This window comes from Triturus cristatus, chromosome 3_1 (assembly GCF_964204655.1).
Source record: "Triturus cristatus chromosome 3_1, aTriCri1.1, whole genome shotgun sequence".
In the NCBI taxonomy this organism is placed as follows: Eukaryota; Metazoa; Chordata; class Amphibia; order Caudata; family Salamandridae; genus Triturus; species Triturus cristatus.
Window position 1 is genome coordinate 518017615 of NC_140583.1, and position 26430 is coordinate 518044044.

Consider the following 26430-nt stretch of genomic DNA (forward strand, 5'->3'; position numbering starts at 1 on the left):
TGTATATATTCTCCGGTGTTTTTTTATTACTCTTTTGATCAGGTTGGAATTTGTGGTGTACGTGGTTACACAGGTCAGGTCGTTGGATTTCTATTTTGTCTGTGCTTCTAAGAGTGATTCTCTATTATTGTTCCGTGCTCTTTTTTGCACTGTTTTTATATTCCTCAGAGGGTATTCTCATTTGGCTAGGTGGTCAGTTAACTCTGAGGACTGGTTGACAAAATCATTTAGGTTACTACAATTGCGTCATATACGTAGGAAATTCCCATAGGGTAGATTGTCCCAAAGTGCTTTTGGATGGTAACTGCTGTACAGAAGGGGACTGTGAATGTTAGTTTGTTTTTCGTAGGTTTTTGTACAGAGTTTGTCAGCCCCAGACAGATCATTAGATCCAGAAATGGTAGCGCCTGATCTCAGGTGTTGGCTGTGAATTTGAGATAGGAATTGAGGCCATTCGCCCAGTCAACAAAAGCGGAGATCATCTCTCTTCCGCCCCTCCAGAAAATGAGAATGTTATCAATATATCGACGCCACAAATTGATATTGTCCTTGTAGGGGTTTGTGTCACTTAGTGTGTGTTTAGCCTCAAAGTCTGACATGTACAGACATGCCAGACTAGGGGCAAAGGTACTGCCCATTGAGGTCCCCTGTGTCTGAAGGATGAGGCAGTCCTCATGTTGGAAGACGTTTTCCGTCAGCGCCAGGGCTGCAAATTCCATTATGAAGCTGATAGGGGTGTTAGCCGACCAGACCCTTGATCTTAGAATTTCCTCTATGACTTCCAGTGTCGCTTGTTGGGGCATATTTGTATACAATGCCTCTACATCTAAGGTAGAGGCATCTGTGGACAACAACCTTTGAATTTCTGAATTTCTGATTGCTAGCTATGGTGTCACCAGCAAGCCAGAGACTAAGTAGACACCCTGCATTTCATGTTCTGCTACAAATACTTCATGTTATTCCATTAGAGAGGGCGTCAGACCAGCCCACAAACAGGTTCAGGCACACAGCACTTTTCTGCTGCTAGGCACTATTTACAAGGGGCGAGACCTACACCGCAGTAGTACTCAATACCACCACATGCAGTTAATGGCCTCTTGCAACCTTCCCAACATGGCCGTCTAAGTTCACGCACTAGTCTTTCGGGTGGAATGACAGAAAACTCATACAAAATGCCCGCCTCCAGCGCATCTCAGTACAGGAGAGACTGAGCCGGGGTAGGTGAAGGGTTAGTCGCCACGCTGCCTGATTGTGAGTATGCAATATCGGATGCCGCCTGTTTGCTTCCCCGGTAAGAACTTACTAGCCCAGTAGCAATAACCAGTTTTCGTTCCGTGTCCCCCTGCACCCAACAGGACATGAGTGTACGACGTGCTCTATATTCCTTTACCGACAGCTTAGACCTAATCAATGTGGGGTGAGTGCTCTATGCTTGTCTTGCATGGACAATTAACATGACTCTGTTGCTACACCTGATCACGCCTTTTTCAGTTAGGCACTTTTGCTGAAATAACGTGTCCTGATCATTGTGTATGCTTTGTTGTATATTAAGTGCAACACACCCAGCGTGTGCACCTGCTATTATACAATTCCGACAAGTCGTATGTCTTGAGACTTACAGAATTGATTATAGATTGTTACACCCCACTGTGTTGGTTGCATGTTTTTAACACTGGTGCATGCAGCACCTTTTGCGAAAGCAGTTTGAAACACAGAATCGATATAACTATTGCAAAAATGTGATGCGCACGGCCACTACACAATATGTGATGCGCCACACTATTATACAACTCGAACAAGTCATATTCATGAGACTTACTGATTTGATGATAGATTGTTACACCCTACTGTGTTCACCAATGATAGAACTATTGCAAACATGTGATGCTCCTGCTGAGCATCTCCGTCTTGCAATTTTACAATGTTCTTTTTCCCTTTCCCTCTCCACCTTGCTGCTTTGTCTTTCAGGTAAATCAATACGAGGCAGAAACGTATCTTGTATGTACACGCACGGCTGAAGACCAGAGTATTCAGTCACATTGGGAGCAGTAGCCTTGCAGTAGTGTAAGAGTTCCGGATAATTTCTTGATTAACCGGTCCTGACAAATTGCGATAGACCCCGTAGGGGCTGACAATGGCAAGAAACATGTTGACCATGATACACAACATGCTCGCTTTATAAGACCATTGACTCCAAATAGGGCCACACTGTTTTTACATAGGTGAGACCCCTGAATAAATGTTTGAAATAGGGCCTTCCTAAACCTATTTTAGCTCACCTTTTTTCACTTTGTTGCACTACTTACTATAGTCCACACACCACAACGCACCAAACGACTTTATCTAAAATAACTCTGCCAATGAGCCTATTCGCGGGTGCCCGTCAGGCAGTGCAGCGCCGGCGCAACGAGGAGCACGCCCAAATGATGAAGCCTGGCACCTTTCAGGGTGTGTGAGGGCACTTCCTCCAACGGGAGGTTATTCCACAGACCTGAACAATTTCACACTCATAAAGGAACAGCACATCTTTTATACACAAACTGTCTAAAAGTGCCATTTTCAAAATTGTACTTTAAAATCTGACAGTAGCATAAATTACGATTTTTCATTCCGATTCTAAGGACTCCAAACATTAACTGGTTACCTGCTTCCATTTGGTAATTACAGCTTATTAAATCTAATATGTTACCTCCAATATTATCCTATGGTAGAAATTGGCCTTGCAGTAGTTTTTCACTACCAGGACATGTAAAACTTGAAAGTACATGTCCTACTTTTTAAATACACTACACCCTGCCCTCTGGGTTGTCCATGGCCTTCCTTTGGGGTGACTTTTATGCTTTAACAATGACAGTTTGAGCCTAGTGCAAGGTTTTTTTGGCAGGTTGAAATGGCAGTTTAAAACTCCGCACACAGGCTGAAATTGGAGGCCTGTGACATGTTTAAGGTGCTACTTAAGTGAGTTGCACAATCAGTGCTGCAGGCCCACTAATAGCATTTATTTGACAGGCCTTGGACACAGGTAGTGCCACTTTACAAGGGGGTTACAAGTAAATTAAATATGCCAATTGTGTATAATTCAATTCTACCATGTTTTAAGGAGAGAGCACATGCAGTTTAGTGCTGATTAGCAGTGGTAAATTGGACAGAGTCCTAATACCAGCAAAAACAAAGTCATCAAACAAGAGGGTTGAAGGCATAAAGTTAGGGGGTAAACCACACCAAGGATGCTAGGTCTAACACTAACTGACCCACAAAGGGCATAACTGCCCCATGGATTCTTAGCGTAGCATCGTTCCCTGAAGCATAACCCGACCATGTGTCTGATTATGGTACTCTTTGGCATCTGAGTTAAGCCAAGGAGTCTGATTTGCTCAACAGCTGTACTTTCTCTCAAAAGTGATAAGCGACTACCAGGCAACCTTTCATAAATTCCATGTAAATCTTTCAATTGGGGTAATTATTGTGATCTTTATCACAATGGTATTATTTTAATAACAAAGCACGGAATGTTTGTACTTTTGAATTTTTTTTAATTATCAATATCTGGCATGTCTTAATTCTTTTCTCTCTTATTTTTAATGTGTTTGAGAAATGAAATTGCAAGATTTGACCATGGTCTGCTTACAATGTGCTCAGCTCTAATGACTTTGAAGGAGCCATTATTCTTTTTAGTGCTGTCACTCTAAGTCTGGTTTTAGCATGAGTCCTGTGCAAGGGCTTGCAAAACAACCTGCATACTAATTGTTTGAAAGTGGTCTCCACCATCAAAGTTTTATGGTTGATCTATGCCAATCAGCTGAGAACAGAGTAGAGGGCTTGAATACCAATACCTATGTAAAACATTTATATAGAAAAGCTATTGCTTTATCACTGCATATAGGCTCAGTTACTTAAGATGCTGTATAGAAAGTGTTACAAGTCGGTTTTAGGAGTCCATCTGACTGCAGTACAAGATGATGATTAATACAAGGAACTTTAAAGTCAATGCACTGGATCACTGGCAGATACAGCACAACATGAAATGTTGACAAGACATGGCCCTTGACATGCAGCAAACACAATAAGATGATGGACGGAGCGGTGAAACTTTTCAGACACTCACCCCCAGTCACAGATTTGGGTTGAATCCATCATTGTTCTTTATCTCACTTCGCCACCTAAGTTCAGACCCAGTCATATGCAAATCAGTCTTGACACTATTCCTCATGGGAACAGACCATCTTGAACTGCCAAGCCAGTTCTTCCCTGGACCGGAAACAAGCATCCTGGGACTGGTTTCGAGGTAACAACCCTTATCTGTCAGGCTAGCTTGAATACAGGGGCAAAGTGAGCAAGGGGCACACGTCTGGGCATACCCTGCCAACTTAGGGCGAACAAATCATTCTTGACCCGGTCCCTCATGGGAACAGACCAACCTGAACTGCCAAGCCAGGTCCTCCTGGGACCGAAAACAAGCATCCTGGGACAGGTTTCGGGGGAACACCCCTTGACATGTAGGCCCGTCAGCAGGAGTGCTGCAGCACTCATTTCAGATATGTAAATCCAGACAACAACCCACTAGCATAATCAAACCAGGAGCATATAAGAGAAAAACAGCTCTAGCCCTCAGGAAGGACCAGATAAGGGAAAACGTTTCTCAACACCCACATGCGGGACAGACCAGTCTCTTATTGCAGCCGGCATTTCTTGAAGCACTAACAAGAGTGCCTGGTCAATTATCACTCCGGTTGACTCAGGGGTTTCAAATGAACAGATGGAGTTGGCTCTGACCCAGAGGAGTTTGCTCGTTTAAAGTGCTCCACACAGAAAGCTTCGATATCTGACCATGTGTCAAAAGCCTTTATATCATGCCCAACACTAAACATTTAGATTCAAGTTCAACCCAAGCATACCAAAATGGAGTAGTTAAAAGGAACTGATAGATACTTGACTTAGAGTTGTTGACTGATATTTTGTGATAACTTCACTTAAACCTGTGAAATCAATGCATGTGTAAATCTGTATATTTCTACGGCACGTTGATGTACTTTGTCCAAGAAGAACTTGCAATGTACAAAACATTAATATAAAAATTGTGTTTAGAAAAAAGAGAGACGCTCCGCCCCAAAGACAAGGGCAAGAGATTTGCAGAGCTTCAACTCTAACGATTCATCCTTCCAATGCAGTACTTAACAGACTCTGCATAGGATGAATGATTGATCTGTTCAAACTGAGACGGGCTTTAACTAACCAGGCCACCCTCAGCATCTATTTTATCATGAAGGGATGACGCACGTAACAAGCCTTGAACTGTCAGGGAAATGGCCGAAATGACAGGTTGGTATCTTTGGTCTGTAAACCTGACAACAGTTATTTCGTAATCAAACCGAAAAGGTGGATACGTTCATGGTGTCCACCTATAATCTCAAATTTCATTCTGTATATAAAAAAAAAAAGAAATCTTGTCAGTGACACAAAAAAAGTTAAAATATTGAAAATAGAAACTAAATCAATGCCAGAAGAAATACAAATAAAAATAATAATGCCAAATGAAATAAACATAAAAATGACCAGAAGAAAAATACAAATTGCAAGAAAAAATTTAAAAAGAGAGACTACTGTATTGTGTCTATTTTTCTCTTGAGGGAGTTAAACTCGTGATAATTGGAGCTCGAAAAGCATGCACTGAATAGAAAGACGCTGTTATCTAATCTAATCTAATGCATATTCTACAGAGTAAGCAAACAACAGAAGAAATAAATCTTGCAAATACTATACCAGTTTTCTCCCTGGCAGATCTGGGCAGTGAATACATGGAGATGTTCTGGTCCCCGTTCCAGTGAACACATATTGAGTTTGGTACATCTTTAAAATAAAGAGAAAAGGAGGTAAGGGGTAAGGGGAGCGTTGCTGTATTTCAACACGCACAGTAATATTTGTTCAAGAACTGCTGTGAAGAATATATACTTATCAAGAAAAAAGACTGTGCTAGTTTGATTTACAACAAGCTAATTTAATGATGATTTTGAGCTGTGAACACATCTTCTTCCTTAGCTGGGCCCTTTGGATTTGACACAGCCTGAAATTCACTGGCAGATGAGTGCAGCCACAAGGTGTGACCCAGGATGCCCAAAAAGCGTCGTCACACCCAAGAATTCTTATCTACTCCACAATTTATGCAGGCTCTTGTAAATTACAGGGCATTTATAAAGGAAAGTGTAGTATTCTAAGAATATGGAATCTTGTGGGGGTTTGAGGATTCGGTGAGGGACGGGTGGAGGGAGATGCTTGGTCCGTCCAGTGGCTGTTAAGCCGTTTTCTCATTCGCAATAAATTATCCACTTACCCACGTTTTGTGTAACGTTCTTCTTTACACAAACTATTTGTTGCGAATGAGAAACTGGCTTAACAACCACCGGACAGACAGCGCATCTCCCTCTAAGTGTCCATCGCCGAATCCTCAAACCCACCCAAGGTTCCATATTCTAAGAATACTACAAAAAGAAACCCTTCTCCAATGAACGAATATATCACCTCGTGAAAATCGTTCAGTTAGGAGAGAAACTCTTAATCAGATATAAGAAGGCTGTACATTTCAGGCTCATATTCATAGTCTTAAGAAGACCAAAACTTAAGTTTAACTGCGTCAAAATCCTAACTTTAAGACTTTTGATATTCACAAAGGGCATTTAGGAGTAGTAAAGTTAGGATTCCTAACTTTATTACTCCTAAATGCCCTTTGTGAATACCGAAAGTCATAAAGTTAGGATTTTGTCTCAGATTACTTTAGTGAATGGGGCCCGACGTGCTTTGCTTGCGTTCAGTCCGTGGTGCCTTCTTTATAACCCTGCCCTCCCTCTCGTTGTCCGTGCCTTCTTTACCCCTGCCCACCCTCCCGTTGTCTGTGCCTTCTTTACCTCCCGCCCTCCCTCCGTTGTCCATGCCTTCTTTACCCCCCCGCCCCCCCTCCCTCCTGTTGTCCGTGGTGCATTCTTTACTCCCCCCTCCCTCCCGTTGTCCGTACTGCCTTCTTTACCCCCGTCCTCCCTCCCATTGTCCGTGGTGCCTACCTATTGGCTATGCCAATGCTTGTTTTTTTATTTATATGCTAAATAAGGGCGGCCGTGCGTCTCGTTGCGCACCGCACACCCAACTCGTTTTTTTTACTTATTTTTATTGACATGCTTAATAATGGTGGCCGCACGTCTCGCTGCGTGCAGCTCCCCCTACTCGTTTTATTATTTACACATGCTAAATAATGGTGGCCGTGCGCAACTCGAAAAAAGCATTTGCAATGCAATAGGTCTTGCATTTACGCAAGTTTGAGCAATTGGCATTGTAAATGACAATGCCTTTTATTTATGTTTTGGTTTTTACAACATTAATAAAAGGCATTGTCATTTACAATGCCGATAGCTCAAACTCGCGTAAATGCGAGACCTATTGCATTACAAATGCTTGTTCCTCTCATTGTCATATTTTCCCATGCATTACCAATAAATAATTCTCCATGAATCTTAGCCACTGCTGCCATTTGAGAATAGGTCTGCCAGGGCAGTATAGAAAAAGTTTTGACGGATGAATGCTCTGTGTTGAAGATATTTTGCAGAAGGAAGAAAATATGGTTGAACTGGAACCTTAAGACAAAGAAAGATAAAAGTGCAAATCAAACTTCGAATAGGATTTTGCAGAAGTTTAGCAACTGAGCAGAAGAGGTAACAAAAACAAAGAATTAAAACAGATACAATTTTTCAGATTGTGGATCCACCTGAGCTGCACAGAATATCATCACTGCTGAGGATGGAGGACTGTGTGCCAACGCAAAAGCGACTAATCTCTGTGAATTTACTTGTATAGCAAGAGTTTGTTGAGGCAACCATTAGCACGGAGATTAACAAGATGTCCAGAATGCAAAACTGTCACAGTGATACAGCTGACATGGAACAATGTGTCTATTAAGGCTGAAGCGCTGCTACAAATTGAACTGCCTTAACACAGCTGCTATGACTCGTGCTGACGTGGCCACGTTGACAAACAATCAAGAATGGAGCAAAGACTCAGTAAATGATAAAAGCTGAAATATGACCACTCCAGTACGCAGTGAACATGAAATAATACAAGTGCTGACCAATATCGACTGTACCAGAACTGGCAGTATTTACATCTCGCCACAACAGCTTGTCATCAGATGATGTGGCGCAATGTTCAGCAGTCATTGTCTTCCTGCTTGCCTGTCACAAACTAGTTTAGTGAGGAAACACATAGAAGTGATGTGGCTGTTATATTATATTATGTTAGAGAATCTTATAAAGCTCACTATCACCCCACGGGTATACGGGCGCTGAATTACGTTAGTTCTACTGTTCGCACATATTACTATGAAGATGTCAGTTATTAGTGGATGAGGGCTAGTCTGAGTTACACCTTTGGAAAGAGCCATGGTTTGAGCTTCTTCCTGAAGTGTAAGAGGTCTTCTGTTTGTCTAAGATTAGACGGAAGTTCTATCCAGAGTCGTGCAGCTGTAGAGCTGAACGCTCTTCCTCCAATCCTTGTTGTTCTATACCTGGGCATGTTAACCAAGTTGGCTGCTGAGGAACGAAGGCTGCTGGTCGGAGCATACCAAACAAATTTGCTCTGCATTGGCATGGGTCCAAGTCCATGCAAAGCCTTAAATACCATGCAGAGAGATTTAAACTGAATCTTCTGTGTCATTGGGAGCCAGAGGAGCTCTTTGAGGGACAGAGAGGCTGATGGTCTGCGTGGTCTCTTTAAGGCTAGCTTTGCAGCTATTGCATGGAATCTCAGCAGTTTCTTAATCAAAGAGTTTGGGGCACCCAATAAAAGAGCATTGCAATAGTCTAACCGGCTCAAAATTACACTTCTCACCACAAGTGCTCTAGCTGAAGTCGGTAGCATTAGAAGAATTTTCTGTAGTGCTCTGATTAGGGTAAAGCAGGTCCCAACCATTTTATTCACTTGGTTTTCCAGACTCAGTTTGTCATCAAATACCATCCCTAGATTGAGCACTGCCTTAGAGGGTATTAGTGGCTTATTGTTATCTGCAGGGATAAGCCAAAAGATGCCTGGGAGCGTAAGAGGAACTTTCTTTGCCGTACAATACAGAATTTCTGTTTTATCTCCGTTAAACTGCAGGGAGGTATCTTTGAGACAACTTGGAGTGTTTCGCATACACTTGTGAAAACTATCGGGTAATGTTGATTGATTCCCCATCAATGACAAAATAAGTTGTGTATCATCCGCATAAGTCACCAGATTGATTTTGTATGATTTCATAATTGGAATCAACGGACTCTTACAAATATTGAACAGTATCGGACTAATTGCTGATCCTTGGGGGCCGCCATACTGAATGTTACCATATTTAGATAGAAAGGGAGGTAGGGCCACTACCTGTTGTCTGTCCGATATGACTGAAACCATTTCAATGCCATGCCCTCTATCCCAATTTCCATGAGCCTCTGCAAAAGGATTTTATAATTGACCGTATCGAATGCGGCAGACATATCCAGTAGGATCGGTATAACTGATTGCCCTCTGTCTGCTCGCATTCTAAGTTTGTCCAAGACCGTCAATAATGCAGTCTCTGTTCCATGACCTGGATGAAAGCCAAATTGCACATCTTCTAGCCTGTGGTTAGTTTCTAAAAATGTCAAAAGAGTTTTGCTAACCAAACTCTCTAAACTTTTCACAGGGTAGGCTAGAAGAGAGATGGGTCTGTAGTTGTTTGGGCACAGGGGGTCAAGCGTAGCTTTCTTCAAAAGAGGTGTCACTATTGCCTGTTTCCAACATGCAGGTACTACCCCACTACTCAGGGATTGGCAGCAGATCTGTTGAAGCTGTGGAAAGAGCTCTTCCTTTAATTCCTTCCACACCCTGTGTGGGAGAGGATCCATTGGGCACCCTGATGAGATACTCAGAGCGAGTCTATTAAAATCCTCCTCTGTAGGAGTCTCAAAGTGGTCTAGAATAACTGATTTGTCCTTGTCTACCCACTTCTCCATCTGAATCAGTGACGGCATCTCAGCCACTCTGATTTGGCTTTCTATTTTATCTGCCTTGTCCATTTCCAAACCATCAATAATTTTATTGATTTTCTCCTCGAAGAAAGTCGCTAAGCTAGCACATAGGTCTTGTGTCGCAATGATTTTATTTTTTATGCAGTCTGGTTTGGAGATTTCATTCACTATTTTGAATATACTTCTGGCGCTGTTTGATGCCCTTAGAATGGTATCAGCATAATACTCTGCTTTCACTTTGGTGATCTCCCCTTTATAGTTACCCAATTCTGCCTTCAGGGCTATTTTATCCTCCTCCTTGTAAAGCTTTCTCCACCTTCTTTCTGCCTGTTTGCGTCCCTTTTTTTAGGTTTTTTAGCTCCTCATTGTACCAAGGGACTGACGACCTTTGTGTATTTTTTTGATTTTTCATTGGGACAATCTGATCAGGAGTAGTACTTATCTGGTCACAGAGTTTCAGATAGTTTTCATCCACCAATTTATTTGCATCAAAAGAACTTTTGTCAGCGAACACTAGGGATTGGTCCGCTCTTAGTTTATTCCATTCCCTGCCCCGACAGCTATTTCCCACGGGGTGGTATTTTCATTCATTCTAGGGTTAAAAACCAAGAATTTATTAAGGAAGTGGTCAGTCCGGCATAAAGGTAAGATGCCTTCCACTTCTGCAACGTTTTTTGCCGAGAAAATTAAATCTAGTATATGTCCTCCCTGATGCATCGGTTTCGTCACCAACTGTTGCTGATTTAGGCTGTCAAGCTGCGATCCAGCTTTGGTGAATGTACGGCACCTGGACCATTAGATGGTGCTCAGTAGGCTAGCGGTGAGCTCTCAAGCCGAGGGTTTTCCTGTCAAAGTTGATTGAAGGTAGGACCCGCCCATCACCCATATGTAGTATCATGAATAATGAGTGAGTGACCAAAATTCACAGGAACGATGCTTACAGGAGGTAAGAGAGCTCATGGAGAAATTGGCGCCACCATTGCTCTCAGAATGCAGCTTTAGACAACAAAGTTTGGAATTCCACCGCAGTAACAGATGCATACTCCAATAAAGTAACAGCATTCCATATTTTACATATTTTACATTATGAAGTTACATAAAGCATTACAGCGAAACATGTGGTAAGACACTGCAAAGAAGAAAGAAGGATACAATCAGATGATCTTCCTGAACAAATTTCCCTCTAACTGCGAGAGTGACGTCAGTTGTGTTCTCTCTAAGAGCGTCGGGGTCCCAATTTTAATCTGCATCAGAAGGATCCAGCAGCTATGCATCACGGCCTCAATACGCTCTAAGTCTACAACTAGATTTCTGCACTGAAGGGAAAATCTATCTCTTGTTACAGGGTCCTATGTATCGTCCGCACTGATGGCACAAATGGCAGTCATAAATGTTGTTTAATAGAGAGCACAGGCGGACATGGAACAGACAAGGTGAATGCAGCACTAGGGAATCCTGCAGTCCAATGCAATTTAGAATGAGAGAAATGAACTGAGCCTAATGCTTGTTGAAAGATCAGACAAAAGGGATCTAAAGCACGCCAGTAGGAATTCCTCTACCCCTGCCTCTATAAGCAGTCTCAAGAGAAGCAGCAGGTGATGTACAGTATCAAATACAGCAGAGAGGACAAACAAAGTTAGGCTCTTGCAATCTAAATCGTGGCAGACACCCAGGGGGGCAAGTCCGTGCACAGAGTGAGACAACAAGAGCCGATGGAAATAGGTTTCATAACCGTCCTAACCCACTTGAAATACCTGTGCTTAAATCCAGGGCTACATGCCCCTTGCTTAAGGCAAGAATCAGCCCTGGACACATTTCACCGTCATTACTCCTCATGAGTGACATGTAGCTGGGTCTCCAGGCTCCATGCCTGAACATATACACTTCGCTAAGAAACACTCAACAAAAAACATAAAATGTGATGGTTAGCTCTAGGAATTACTTCTACATTAATAGGAATACCACAGCAGCATTCCCTTATGTATTTGTAGTTTGTATACACCAGAAGGGGGCTGTGAGAAGAACAAGCATTTGCAATGCAATGGTTCTTGCATTTACGCGAGTTTAAGCTATTGGTATTGTAAATGACGATTCCTTTTATTTATGTATTAAAAACGAAAACATAAATAAAAGGCAGTATCATTTACAATGCCAATAGCTCAAACTTGCGCAAAGGTGAGACCTATTGCCTGGTGGCCATCTCCTTGTCCCCTGATGTGCTGCGATGCAAGGTCACTGACCTATTGCATAGAGACGCTCATAACTTGTTACAATGACTTATTTTATCTAGCAAGAACTAGATGCTGAGGTGACCTTACGGGAGCTCTAAGATCTGGATAACATGAGGGCTAGCTCTGCTGTCATGAGCTTTAAGTAGCAACGCTGATCGGGAGACCTGTCACCTTTTGGAAAGAAGACCTAAAAACCGAGACACTTATGTGTGGGTGAAGGGTGGGGGGGGGGGCCCGGTGAGCTCCTAAAGGATGGGTCCAAATGGAGTGTAGCCCTTGCCTGGGCTCACTTGAATTATAGGACCACACTGCCGACGGATCTTCTCTGTAAACAAAACAGCCAGGTGGCAATTAGGAGAGCAATGTTATTTCTGTGGTCACTAAATGTGCAGTGCAGGAAAAAGGTGGCTACTTGCCACACGTATGAAAGACAGAGTAATCTTCCTCTATCCACGCCCATCCTGCCACCTCACTGGACGATGACAGAGGGACTGACATGGATGGCCCCTTAAAGACGGCGGGGGCCTCGAGAGTGGCGGAGCAGCGAAATGGAACGCCGCGAGGCCTCAGAGGAAGGACACCAATGGGCCCTCTCTGAGGGCGGAACAGCGCTGGCCTGAGTGATGTCGGGCCTGTGTCCTGTGCTGGCAGGGATGGTGGGGCACCAGCAGTTGTGGCGCTACCCGGGCCAGTGCTGCAGGGGCTCCCCGCAACTGCTGACCCCAAATCTCAGAGAGGTGCGAGTTGCCTTGTATGATCACTATGACACTGCCAGGCCCGGCCATCTTTGTGTGTAAGACTAATTTAGCATACTGTAGAACACATTAAGCGCAAGAAAGACACTCCGGGGAGTGAAATGGCCCACGGTGCGGCTGTAGCATCAACACGGACTATGACTGCTGCCTACACTCTACATTGCAGCTACTGGGGATCCGGCGCAACGAGGAAAGCGCATTGGTGTGTATAGATTACTTGTTCTCCACAAGCATCTGTATACAAACACACGCACACAAACAAACACATTTGCATACTGAAACACGCACACAAACACTTCTGGACACGAACACAGACAGGCTCACGCAAACACATCAGTATACAGACACACAAAAACATCTGTATACGGACACAGACACGCTCACACGGATTAACAGACGTACACATGCGTACATCAACACGTTCACTCTGACACTTAAGCACATCTGTACCACTTCCAAACCAGCATCCACGCACAATGAAACACTGATCCAGACGTATTAGGCCAGTAACATGAGCAAAAAAAAAAAATGTCCTCAATAAGCCACCCTCAGCAGACCCGTTAACTTCCAACCCGCTATGGAAATGCGAAGCGGCAATGCGGTAGAAGATTTTTATCTGGGGAGCTATTCTGGTACTGCGGCTCCTGCCGGGGCGATGGGCAGACGGGACTTCTCCTCCCTCGAAGGTGCCTCACAGAGGGGTCGGGCAGCCTTCTTAACTTTGAGCGCAGCTCCTCTTCCGGTTGTTGACGTCCTGCTTGGTGGGGTGCAAAGCTGAGGCGTCCTTGGTTATCCAGCAACGGCACGGCTTCTCCAGTGACGCGGTCCTCCTCCTGGAACTCGGGCCAGAGCGGTGATCAGCAGACAACAGCTGTGCGCCGACAAGCACACCGAGCCATATAGGTGATCCGTGGGGTCAATTAGGTGCAGGCAAAGTAGCGTCCGTGACAGACACCAGCTGGGCCCAGGTTAAAACATACATTGTCGCAGGGCCGCTTAGTACAGCACTTAATATGGTGTAGAACGCGCATGCGCCGCTGTCATGTTTACATCAGGCAGAGATGCGCGACACAAAAAAAGTGCAAACAGTGCGGATGAAAACTGTAGTTGGTGGCCGCTGCTTCCAGACTACACAGACGACAGTTTGCCATCAACAGCCAGTCAAAACCAAGCTAACAAAAGCTATACAAACGTTCAGCAAATGGCAAGCGGCAGGAGAAACTACCGTCCGCTTGCCAATATATAGAAATTACTTTAAGTCTCGCTGAGAAAGCGCATGCGCTGCCAAGGCGAGACCTAAAAAAGGATATGTCTTAGATTTCGACGTTAGCCCAAACCTCCATGCATAAACTCGAGGAACAAATGTCCAAAAACCTCCCATGGAGGAATAACGGGGGAGGAAAGGAGTAGATTTGCAAAAAGGGGGAAGTATCAGCTGCGGTGCAACAGGGAAACTAGTAAAGTAGGAATAGGTAGGGTCCTCATAGGCAGGCAGCATCATTGTGGGAAGGAAGGAGGTTGTCAGGGTAGTCGTGGCAGATGGGTAGTAATGCAGTAGTATACACCTCTAGTACTCTGTGAGCTCAGACATAAGAAGGAAGAAGTAACTTGCAAACAGCCTGTTTCCCGGGAGAAGCGGAAGGCGAAGAACAGAGAGAATGTAGCAACTAAAGTTCTCTGGAAGACAAAGAGAACCTACCTAGGTCCCCAACATACAAGCTAGGGAATACATTATTAAAGCGAGGACGCAAAAATGGTGCGAACTGTGATAGCCAACAAAACCCATAACAAACTGGTGTTGCAAAGGCAAAGTACCTCTCCATTTGAAATCCTTTATAGGAAACCAGAAAGAGGTTCTAACCCCAAGCATTCCCTCCTTCTTAGCCCCAACACACCATCCACAACAACCACTGACGGTTCCTCCAACCCACAGCCAAGCGGCAACACTACAGCATCCAGTCTCTTCTACTCAAACCGAGAGAACCGGAAGAGTACACACTGAAGTTCCCGGCTGCCTAAGGCAACAAGGAACCCCAGACATGTTTTCTTCTCATTGGGCCTAGTCTTTAGAAAATAGGCTTGGGGCAAGTACTGAAGAGTTGCATGTCTCAATAGTGCAGGCAATCCACAGAGCATTAACTGCAGGAGGCATAGCTTCTAATGGCATATACCAAGGACAACAGGAGAGAGTAGGGTCTTTTTCGTAAAACTTGAGAGCAAGTATGCTGAAAACTTTCCAGGCTACGGATGTAGTTCTCCATATCTTCTCCATGCAGTAGAAATAGAGTCTGGGTAAAGAGGGGCTGGACCCTGGACCCCAAGCCTAAGAGGCCCTGTCTTTCACCACGCTGACCGCCTTGCTATACCAGAAGTCGTATTCTGTCTGGCTGCTGCTTCTGCTGCTTGGTATACAACTGTGAATCGTATGTGTTCGTCTACACTTTGCAAGGAGCCCCAAATAACTATTCTAGCCATAGTGGTGTGGTCCACCTCTCAGCAGATGAGGTGTAGAGCGTCTCCAAGTAAACAACGGTATACACTGGAGGAAACCAACTTCAACTAAATATACCGGTGGGTGAGGCTAATATAATAGACGAAGTGACGAGCCTCCATTCATGGATTGTGTCTGCCCTGGACACACTCATTAATGAAAGGGTGGTTACGCAGAAAAAAAAAAATATCTGCCCTGTGGTATAACAATCATTTAGTTGAGCAAAAGAAACGCTGTAAAGGGCTAGAACGAACGTGCAGGTAAGCATATGACTAATGCTAAAAAGGTTTATTTAGCCGCTATTAAAATCTATCTAAAATAATTAAAAAGGCGTATTGTAACTTCTATGCTAACTCAGCAAAATACATTTTTGTTATTGTTTAAAGCTGATAAGGGCAACTAAAGTTGCATGCTTGCAGACTACTTCGAAGAAAAAAAAGTAAAGGACATCTACTCTAATGTTTACGGTGATGAAGCTTACCTTAATCCATCTCAGATCACTCAACTGAAACAGAAGCTCCCATCCAGCGCAGGCATAGAAGAGTTTGACCTTTGCATTTAGAGGGCCTTCAAACTAGTGTCTCAAAGATTAAAAATGGTTCGCCATGTGACCCAGCAAGGCTTAGAAATATCTGAAAATACACAGATTCTGCCTTTTTTAGAGTACCAAGACTTCTAAATCTCTCCATTTCAACCGCAGTGGTCCATCCTGCTGAAAACATGCTAAGGTGATCCCTTTACTGAAAAAAACACTTTAGACCGTACGCTGTCTGGAACATATTAGCCAATTTCTCTTTGACGTCTATGGCAAATGTTTTGGAGAAATGTATTAGTAATCAAATGGTGAAATATCTGGAGGAACATCATTTACTACACCCACCTCAACTGGCTTTAGGCCAGCGCACAGTACTGAGACTGCATTGCTCAAGGTAACCGAGGAGCTTCGCCAGACTGTGGACTTGGGAGGGTCAGCTGCTTGGGTTTTATTAGACCTAAGAGCAGCTTGTGACACAGCATCCTAAAAGGTTCTGTTGAACAGACTGAGTGAGATTGGGATTCAGGGCAATGCTCTTGCCTGGATTAAGTCTTTTTTAAAAGTCTTTCTTTCCAAGTGATATCTACACTGTTCTCCTCTACTAAGCGCCAGCCCGCAAGGCTCTGCATTGAGCTCTTCGCTTTTTAACATCTATGTTGCGGGTGTTATAGAATCTTTGGTCTGTCACTGGTGTCAAATGCTAATGACACTCAATTGATTCTGTCAATGTCAACATCTGAGGAGGTGGGGCCCTCTCACCTCAGGAACTGCATGACTGCAGTGAGCAGTGGATGAACTGGAACCGTCTGAAGGTAACTTCTAGTAAAACAGAGGTTTTAACCATGGGCAAACATTGTCTGAGGTGAGGCCCACTCTGTTGGCCTGAGGTGCTGGGTCAGCCTCCGGCTCATAAACCATCTGCCAAGAACTTGGAAGTCTAGGTTGACAACAAGCTGTCTTTTGAACCACAAATAAAAGCGGTGAAATCATCCGGTTTTGATTTGTTGAGAAGCCTGAAGAAAATCTCAGGCTTCATCTCTCCTTCAATTCAGAGGACCAATGAGCAAGCCTTGATCATTCGCGCCTAGAGTATTGCAACATCTTCAATCCGGGCTGCACTAACTATGGCAGAAAAGACTGTAGAATATTCCAAACGCTGCTGCAAGACTGGTTTGTTACCTGCCAAGAACCCACTCAGTATCAAATCAGCTTCGTAATCTGCACTGGCTCCCTGTGGAGAAGCAAATTCAATGTAAGACTATATATGGGTGACTCATCGTGCCATTCACAACTGGGGTGCTAGGTGCACCGATCCTCACTTCGCTGCCTCAACCTTACCACCCATGAGAACATCGGGCCATGATCTGGCTGTGATGCCGCATTCTGATCAGTCAGGCAAGAAGGAAGCTCTTTCCATATTCAGGGTCCTCGCCTATGGAATAAAGTACTGGGAACCAATACTAATATCTTACTTTCAGGGAGCAGCGTAAGGCCTGGCTCTTCTTCGTTGCTGAGATTTGGGCGTTTTTCCGCATACATTAGCTGCTGCTGGAAAGGGCTCTTCGAGGGCGGGCCATGCGCGTTCTAAATCTGAATAACAAAATTATTCAAAGCTCACATGATATGCATGTGGAAATTGACAGTGAGCATCAGACATTAGGTCTATCCTAGAACACCCCCAAAAAAGTGCAATTCACCACTCTCGCATCGGGCAAACTCATTACTAATACTGTGCAGTGTTATAAAGAAGCGCAAACCACGCCCTTCCACTGATCACTTTCTATAAAAGGCACATTCGCATTGGCTGCTTCTTTCCCTCAACTGTGTGGCTTCCAAAGAGATATATTTGTGAACGACGACCTATCGAAAAACTAACGCATTTCTACCAATCAGCATGAATTACCCGTAATGAAGGAGAGATGCCGTTTCCAACAGTTTGTACAAATGCTTGCTATCATCAGTTTTCCTACCAATTAAACTGGACTAGTAAACACCATAGTACGTCATTAAAGGATCGCCTGTGCATCCATCCTCCACATATACACAGTGCATGTTATATTCACAGCAGCAATGCAAATCTTTCGCCAGAGCTATGGAGCAGTGCATATCGGTTAATAAACAATATTACGCCAATATGTAATATAACGGCTGGTTAAGCTGGGATAGTCTGAATTCTGGCTCCAAGCAACAGCAATGACCAGCTTTACCTCTTCTTGGAGGCGCAATGTGACCTCTGCCAATCTTTGCCCCATGGGATGTCGGTCAGTGGAGAACGCGAGCACCTGCTGCTCTTCTGTGGCGCATACACAGCGTGCCCGCTGGATCACCCCTCTGTGCCCCTCCTCAGGCTTGAAGATAGGCATCATGCCCAGAGGGTATGTAGGGCAGATCCTAGGAGTTGTGTTGCTTACTCGGTTGCCAGCTACCGGCATTCCATTCTGCATCTCAGAAAAGGAGGTATCAATACTCCAACTCATCAGGCACTTTAAGTTTATTTAGACAAATGGCCCCATTTAGGTGGTTTTAAGTAACTTTTATGCCTTTGTATAAGAACAGCTGCTAGATAATACGGTTTTGTCTGAAGGCCCCACCAAGCTCCCGATTGTTGGAAATTGAATTCTAGTTTAGTGCTGCTATTTGAATTGTTTTATTCTGCTAAGTTTTTTAACTTATGCGGCTATTTATGTTTTTTTATACGCGAAATAAAGTCAAATGATGATGAAGATATATTAGCGATGTCTTCTGATCCACTCGTAAGTAACCAAGATTCGCTCATGCAAAACTACAGTTGCTTTACTTTGGTTGAGTTCCAGCATTAATTTGTGTGGGCTGTTGCTGCCACCTTCTGGCAGTTGGCTATTTTATTATTTTTTATTGAAAGTCAATCCACGCATCCCGAGAAGAGGTGTTGTTGTAAAATGCAAATTTGGCAATTTCGTGATTTATACTTTTTAAAGAACTGTTGGCGTTTAAAACCTAATTACTTTCGCGTTCTCATAAGCTACGTTTCCTATTCCTATGAGTGCCCACTGCCTTACACAGAATATTTGTAACAGCTCCTAAACTTTACGAACTTAGGGGCTTATTATCAAGCACGGCGTTCACATTATCTCGGCTTTAGCGGCTGCCGCTAAAGCGGCGATAATGGGCTTGATAATATGCCGCAGAGGATTCCAATAGAAGCCCATGTTGACACCAGAACATGGGTTTCTAAGGGAATTCTCACGGCATATTATCAAGTCCATTATCGCCGCTTTAGCGGCAGTTTTCTGCCGCTAAAGCGGCGATAATTTTAACGCCCTTAGCGATAATAATTTTAACGCCGTTTCTTGATAATATGCCCCTAGGGGGCATATTAACAATCGGCAGTGATAATTATCGCTGGCCGCTCTTAGCGAGAAAAATGTTATCGCTGGCTATCGCAGGAAATTATCGCCATGCTAGCGTTGTATTAACAATGCATAGCGCAATGGCAATAATTTCCCAGCGATAGAGATGTTTTTCCATTGAACATCGCTGGTTTTCCAGCGATGTTCCATGGAAAACGGCGATAACCTTGCTGATACGATCCTGTGGTCGTACCAGCATACCCAATGGTAAGTATAGCTAAGTCTGCATTTTAGCAGACGTTAGTTTTTGGAGAAAATAGCTGTTTTCTCCAAAAACTAACGTCTGCTAAAATGCGTGGGCAGCCTTGCAAATATCGCGATGTGCACCTCAGCGATATTTACAAGGTTGTGCCAGTGATGCCCACTGAGATGCAAAGGGAGGCGTCGGGTAAAAGGCTGCTAACATGCGCTAATGCATGTTATCACCCTCTTGTACATAGGGCGATATTTTTATCTCCGCTTTTTTGGCTTTAAAAGGCAAAAAAGCGGAGATATGCCCCTTGTAAATATGCCCCTTAGTTATTTATGGCAGAAGTGTGACATTTAGAGCTACATAAAAAACAAGTTGCTAATATGACGGTCTGTTACAATTTCTGATGTACTTACCACTACCAAAAACCGTAAGTTTATAACTTTTGTATCAATATAGAACGACTGTATACTGGATATTATTTTTTACTATTAATGGGCCCCGAGTCTCACTTTCATTTCCGTTTTTGTTCTTTCGACGTGAATGTTTTCCTCGTGGAAAGTGAGTTATATACCCCACATATTCGGTCTTAGAATTAATAAGCTACAATGCTTTGCTGTATTGAGCTCGCGACGCTAGGATACGGAACTATTTCTGTTTACATGCTGCATATCAACAACGACTGCGCACATTTTGAGGCGCTTTGTTAGACCTAAAGCTTATTGAGAGAGGTCCGACACCTTAGGCTCTAGTTCCACTTCGGCAGTCTGAGGAAGTTTCCTCCCTCAGTCACAGTCCCTTCGCCCACCTTGCAACTGATGTTTCAACCAACCAAAGGACATTTCCCACCAGCCCCCGATCTATGCCTCCTGGAAGTACTTCTATTTCAATGCTGCCCCCAGAGGACTCGGAGGAGAGGAAGAGACGCACCCCTTCGATAGGCTAACTCCAGGACTCACATATTTGGGAAGGCGTGTTTGTGAGCCTCGCCATGCTTTCTGCAAATGGGGAGAGTATTATTTCTAAACCTTTTATTCTATTTATAGAAAGATACATCATCAACGTACAAAATAAACACTTAGGGGTCTATTATGATGGCGGGTGGATTTTGTCCGCCTGCCATCGCCCTGGGAAATGGGACTGCCCGCTAAGGGTGCGGTGGTCCCGCATGGGCAATTCGGATGCGCCCGTCACATGGCAGGCGCATCCCGCACTTTTTGCATTGCCAGCAGCACCCGCCGCAATACAAAAAAGGCATGTGCGCATTTGCATGCACAACGTGGCAGACATCGCGCGGTGCCTGCCACATCGTCCATGCAAATGCAAGGGGGTACCATAGGTACCCCCATGTGCCCCCCCCACACCCCAACATCCAGGGGGCCCGCAACAGGCCCCCAACTGAGGAAACCACATGCCTTTTCGTGGCGGCAATGCAGCCAGGGAAAGGTTGCTTCCCGCTGCCATCATAATATGGATGGCGGTGTCTAGTAGACACCGCCACCATATCAGGCCCCTTTTCCACCCGGTCACCTGTGTGACCAGCGGAAAACCGGCGGACAGTCTTTCCATCCAGGGCGGAAATGGCATGCGGGCGGAGGAGAATGTCGGGCAGATCGCCACCGCCATGCGGGCGGTGATGGTACGCCTGACATTCTAATAGACCCCAAAGTTTATCAACAATAAAAACATAATTCAATCAGCATATTAGAGTTAAAGACGTTTTAGAACAACCCATATGATAAAAAATACCTCTTGGCAACGTTTAGAAGGAAATAAAAAAACAACTGATTGGAGAGCTATCCAAAAAGAAAACAAAGCAGTCTGGGTGAGGCGGTTATAAAGTCATAGTGAGCCTCAGGTGAGCGCTTCTCAGAAACCCGCCACAAACATGCTCAGAAGGAAGTAACAGTAAAAATAATAAGGCGGCTAAGCCTTCAGTGAAATTTTGATATTTGAAAAGGAGTACAATATATTTCACTCTTAGGCGAGCGTAAAATTTATTAAAGAACATAAAATGCAAAGTATCTTGGACTGAGAACGGGAAGAGTAAAAATACTTGCATGTGAGTGTTCGTCCAATACACACTCTCGTGCACACCAGAGACTGTGGCACTGAGAGGGGAGCTTCCACAGAGAACACCGGCAAGCGCAAGGAAGGAGCAAACACAAGGAAACGCCACGGCGGAATCTTCACCTCCACAAACCAGCAGCCTGCCTGCCCAACTTCATGATCAAATGGTGGGTCCATTGTCACTGCATTTTATCATGGTTATAGCACCGAGAACGAAATACTGTTGGGCACTGATGGAGCATGCTTACTCTGTGCTCATGTAATACCTGTGTAGTTAGCCCCCTTCTCCCTGCAGGCCTGCCACTCAGGTGTGGCTGGCTGGGGAAATCCCCCAAGGCCCCTGAACCCAATGGAGGGCACCCTGGACCAGACAGATGGTCCTTGGAATTACCTTCCCTACATAATAGAAACACCTGATGGCAAAGCGGGGTAGTAGGGATTTTGCCAAGGGGTGTAATCCTAGGGATTTCTTTGGTCTCCTGCCCTGGGGAATCCCTGGACTCGTCCATGGGCTGCCATGCATGGACGACACAGCTGGTGGAAAACAGGGGAGTCTGGAGGTTTCAGTTATTGACAGATTGCCTCAGGCGGCACTTAGCGATGGCCAGTGTACCCCCATTACCCCAAACTAAACAGAGAGACCCTGACTGAACATACTCTTTCAGTTAATTAAAACACTGAAGCTCACTTCCATTTTGATTAACTCCTTATTCATTCCCTCTAGCCCTCTACCAGCCAGTGCTTAAGTTGAGCCGGTGGTTGACACTTGGGGCCACTGCCCCTCATTTTGGGCCCTCCCATTTATTTTTCAAAAGAGAAGGAAAAAAAGAAATTGGAAAGACGGAGGAAGAGAAAGATAGAAAACTGTCACAAAGGGAGAAATTAGGACTCTGCGAGAGTGAGATAAAGGGGCAGCAGTGTCTGGCAGTCAGGACACAAGTCGAGGGTACACAAAGGTAGATGACGTCTACCCACTCTTTTCACAGGGTGGCCACCATCTCCCCTGCAAAGAAATATACTGAACGTGTCCTGGTTTAATTTTCAGATTCAATATCAGTTAGGAATGGATCACTTGACCTGAGTAACCAGGGTCTGCAACATTTGTCGTTATATTCAATAAAAAACCCTCATTCATGTACTCAAATCGCGAGGCGGTATATCTTGGTTCTCCGCCTTATGTTAAAAACGTGACAGCATCATCATAGGGTTTAATTTTAGTTGTATGCTTCCTCCATCCGGAGGAGAACCACTGGTTATTACAGTAGTGATCAACGAAAAAATAATAGGTGTTGGATGTGTTATAGTGAGGTGGAGCTAGGTTTGATGTTAAGAAATGATGTTGATCTAGATTAAAAATTATTTAATGGTCTAGGTTCATGATTGTCTTAAAAAACAATTTTGTGCGTGTGTAGACTTATTATCAGTCTTACACACTATAGAGTCCAAGGTAGAGTCATCTAATTTTCAGATACCAGGACACATTCAGCAGCTGTCGGCTTTCATTCCGAGCAGCTAGTGCCAAAGCAAGGGGGCTTTGTTATTTTAAATTCCAGTTGGACCCAAAACAGAGGCAGAGGCTAGGGGGCCTTTAGGCCTCTTTTTGATTAAGTATTCTGTCTGGGAGCTATCTGAAGCCCACACCTAGCTGCAAATGCAATGGTGGGGAAACAAAGGCTGACAGTTTGTTACTACTTCACAGGGTTATTTACTTATTGATAAAGTTTTATATAGCGCAATCTTGACCCTTGAGAGTATCAAAGCGCTTTTCAAATGGTCAAAAAAGAAGACACAGGTAAAACAAACAACAACGTAATCAAGACTGGCGCAGGATGTAGTAGCTCCCAAGTTGAGGCAAGAGACCACTACAAGGTCCAGGCAGCCAACTCAGTAAACAAGATCATAACAGGCAAGTGATTTACATGGGTGTAGGCACTGTGGCCTATTGGGACCCGGCGAGTAGAGTTTGTGAGTTCTAGAGCAGACATTTGTTTAACTTCTTTTTTAAATGGTGCAGTTGAGGGGTTCAGTCTGATTTAAGGGGGCAGGGAGTTCCAAATCCTTGGGGCAATACCTGAGACGTCTCAGTTGTACTTTTTCTATTGATATCATTTCTGTGGTTTCAAAAACAAGGTGCTAGCACTTCTTGAAGATCTGAAGCTGCCCGATAGCGCCAGTTTTTTGTTAAGTACCTCGAGGTGTGGAAATGTTCGACTTTAGGAGTCATGCAGGAAATATTTTAACTGAATCCTTGCCTCATACAGAAGCCAGTTTAGAGATTGCAGGTCGGGAGGGATGTGGTTGTATCTTTTAGATCCTCGGATGAGTCTAGCAGCAGAGTTAAGAGAGGCTCTTTGTGGAGCCAACTTGGGTAGGTAGGCAGCAGAGGGTTGCACTTCCATAGTCCAACCTGGAAATTACTATGGCTTGAACTTCTGATTTGAAGTCGGCGAGGGGGAGGAAGGGTTTTATTTTTTTTAAGATGTTCATTTGGAAGTTAGCTCCTTTAGTGGTAGTACTGATGTGCTCCTGCATGTTCAAGTTCTTGTCTAGCATTATTCCTAGTGATCTCGTGTAATCTATAATGTGTGGTAAGTAGTTAAGAGCTGTTAGTTGCTTCATCCATTCTCCGATATCAGGTGACTGTTTGGGTGGGGCAATTAAGAGGAATTCCATTTTGAGAGAGTTTAGTTTGAGGTGGCTGCATGTCTGCCAGTTTGAGGATTTTTGTAGAGTTATGTTGTGAGTCCGGATATCTTCGGGGGAAGAGATTTTCAAGCACAGTTGGGTGTCATCAGAGTATATGTGATAGTGGATGTTGGTAAATAAGAAAGGTGTGCTTTTGAATTTGTTTGGTGCCTATATAAGACATGCATGCACTTTAAGAATATCAGATGTCCCACGTCGCACTCGGTCCAGATATGGCATACTACTCACCAAAGTCTAGGATGGGCCAAGAAACTCACTCAGGCCACCCCTCTGTGGGACTCGGAACAATTGGGTACCTTAAGGAAGACAAAGGGATTCAACAACTGGGACATTATAGGACTGTCTCAGGTGTGGGACCTATGGAAGAGGGGGGATGTGATAGCATTTTCACTTCTGCTGCAAGAATATGATTGGCAAACTCTGAAAGATATAGATATCTGCAGGTGCGACACACCTTGCAAGCAAATATCCCAGTGGGAGAGACACTCCCTGGGGCTTCGCCGTTGGAGGATAGACTCCTCAACAAGTACATGCCCAAAAAAGCAATATCACTGACCTATCGGAAACTGATTAGCCACACTCCCGATCCTCTTATGCATTAGCTTCACCCAGGGAAGTCGCAATCTCGTCCAGACTCAAACTTGTACAGATAAAAATACTGCATAGAATGCATTTTTCGGGGCCAGCACTGGTTAAGATGGGCTACAGAGCGGACTCTGGCTGTAGGTGACAACACGGCCATGAAGGTACATTCCAACCCATACTATGGGAGTGCACCTACATCAGTAGATATTGGACAGAAATACTCCACAATATGGAGAAAACCTTAGGACTGAGATTGGCCCAGGATGCTAAACGATGCTTGCTAAATATCAGGGAACCATCAGACTTAAGTAGCAAAGAGAAAATCTGGGTAACCTTGGGCCAGATGGTTGCCAAAAGGAATATTGCTATATTATGGGGGGGGGCGCAGGAGGTTCCAACAATAAGTGCATGGAAGAAAGATACGGACAGGTGCATGCTCAGGGAAAAAACAGTGTATATATCCAGGGGATGCCCAAAAAAATGTTCACAAATATGGGGCAAATGGAATGCATCCAAGGGGGAGTATTTGTGCTTTGCCTCTTCTCCCCCCCCCCCTCAATGAACTAAAGTCTACTGAAAACAGTAATGAATACATTACTTCTTGTGATTAACAAATGTGGAAACCCGTACAACCCAAATAAGTATAACTGTACACTCCCTACTATGTGACTATGTTGTGTGTAATGTCAATACAGTGTCAGCAATAAAAAGATTTATATAAAAAAAAAGAATGTCAGATGTGCTGGTCTGTCCCAGTATTCACACAAATAACAATTAAATACCACTATTAGTTTTATTTCTTTTATAGGGCTGCTCATCCTAATCCAGGGTTTTGGAGCACTTTACATCACACGTACACATTATAGATTGACAGTAATTCATATGCGTGTAAATCAATGTACAGGATATGCTACTAAAACAGCGAGGGTTACAAGGAGTCACATGTCTCTTCATAGCTTACTCTGCTAAATTAGAAAGATCACAATTTATGAACTGCAAGTAACAAGAGGATCTCTATGTTAAAAGCAATGACCCACTTACCCAGCAATACAAAATGAAAAACCTGTAAGTCCCCCAAAAAATTTCAGAAACCGAAAGGTGTTGTTCTTTCCAGACAGAACTTCAGTGCGCTTTGAATTTGAAGATTATTCAATATTTCTTCAGCCAAGGGAACATGGCATGTAAGCTAAAAGAAAGGTATTTTTATTGCCCTTCTAATTTACGTGAAGCTTTGTCAAGACCATAAGAATAAAAAAGCAAACATCAAAAGGGCTTCCATGTTCTATTATAGAAGACAGTGCACAACTCTAAATGCTCCCTGAGCCTTCTGAGAGAGGTGATTTATACCATGAACGTTGTCTCTTTGGTAACAAATTAATACTCGCGAAAGCATTAGCTCAAATGGAATGTGAACCTGATAAATTAGAACAGAATTTAAATCCAGGCCAAGAGTAATATC

The 26430-nt window shown here is 44.0% G+C and overlaps 1 protein-coding gene across 3 annotated transcripts in view; it reads right to left on the bottom strand.

Annotated features, from left to right (window-relative positions):
• Positions 1–26430, bottom strand: part of WDR93 (WD repeat domain 93) — a 486239-nt gene that overhangs the window by 223588 nt on the left and 236221 nt on the right. For all 3 annotated transcript variants that reach the window (XM_085644428.1, XM_085644426.1, XM_085644427.1), the window contains one exon: positions 5761–5847. In XM_085644428.1, the coding sequence (XP_085500554.1) occupies positions 5761–5847 (87 nt within the window). The remainder of the gene's footprint in view (positions 1–5760; positions 5848–26430) is intronic.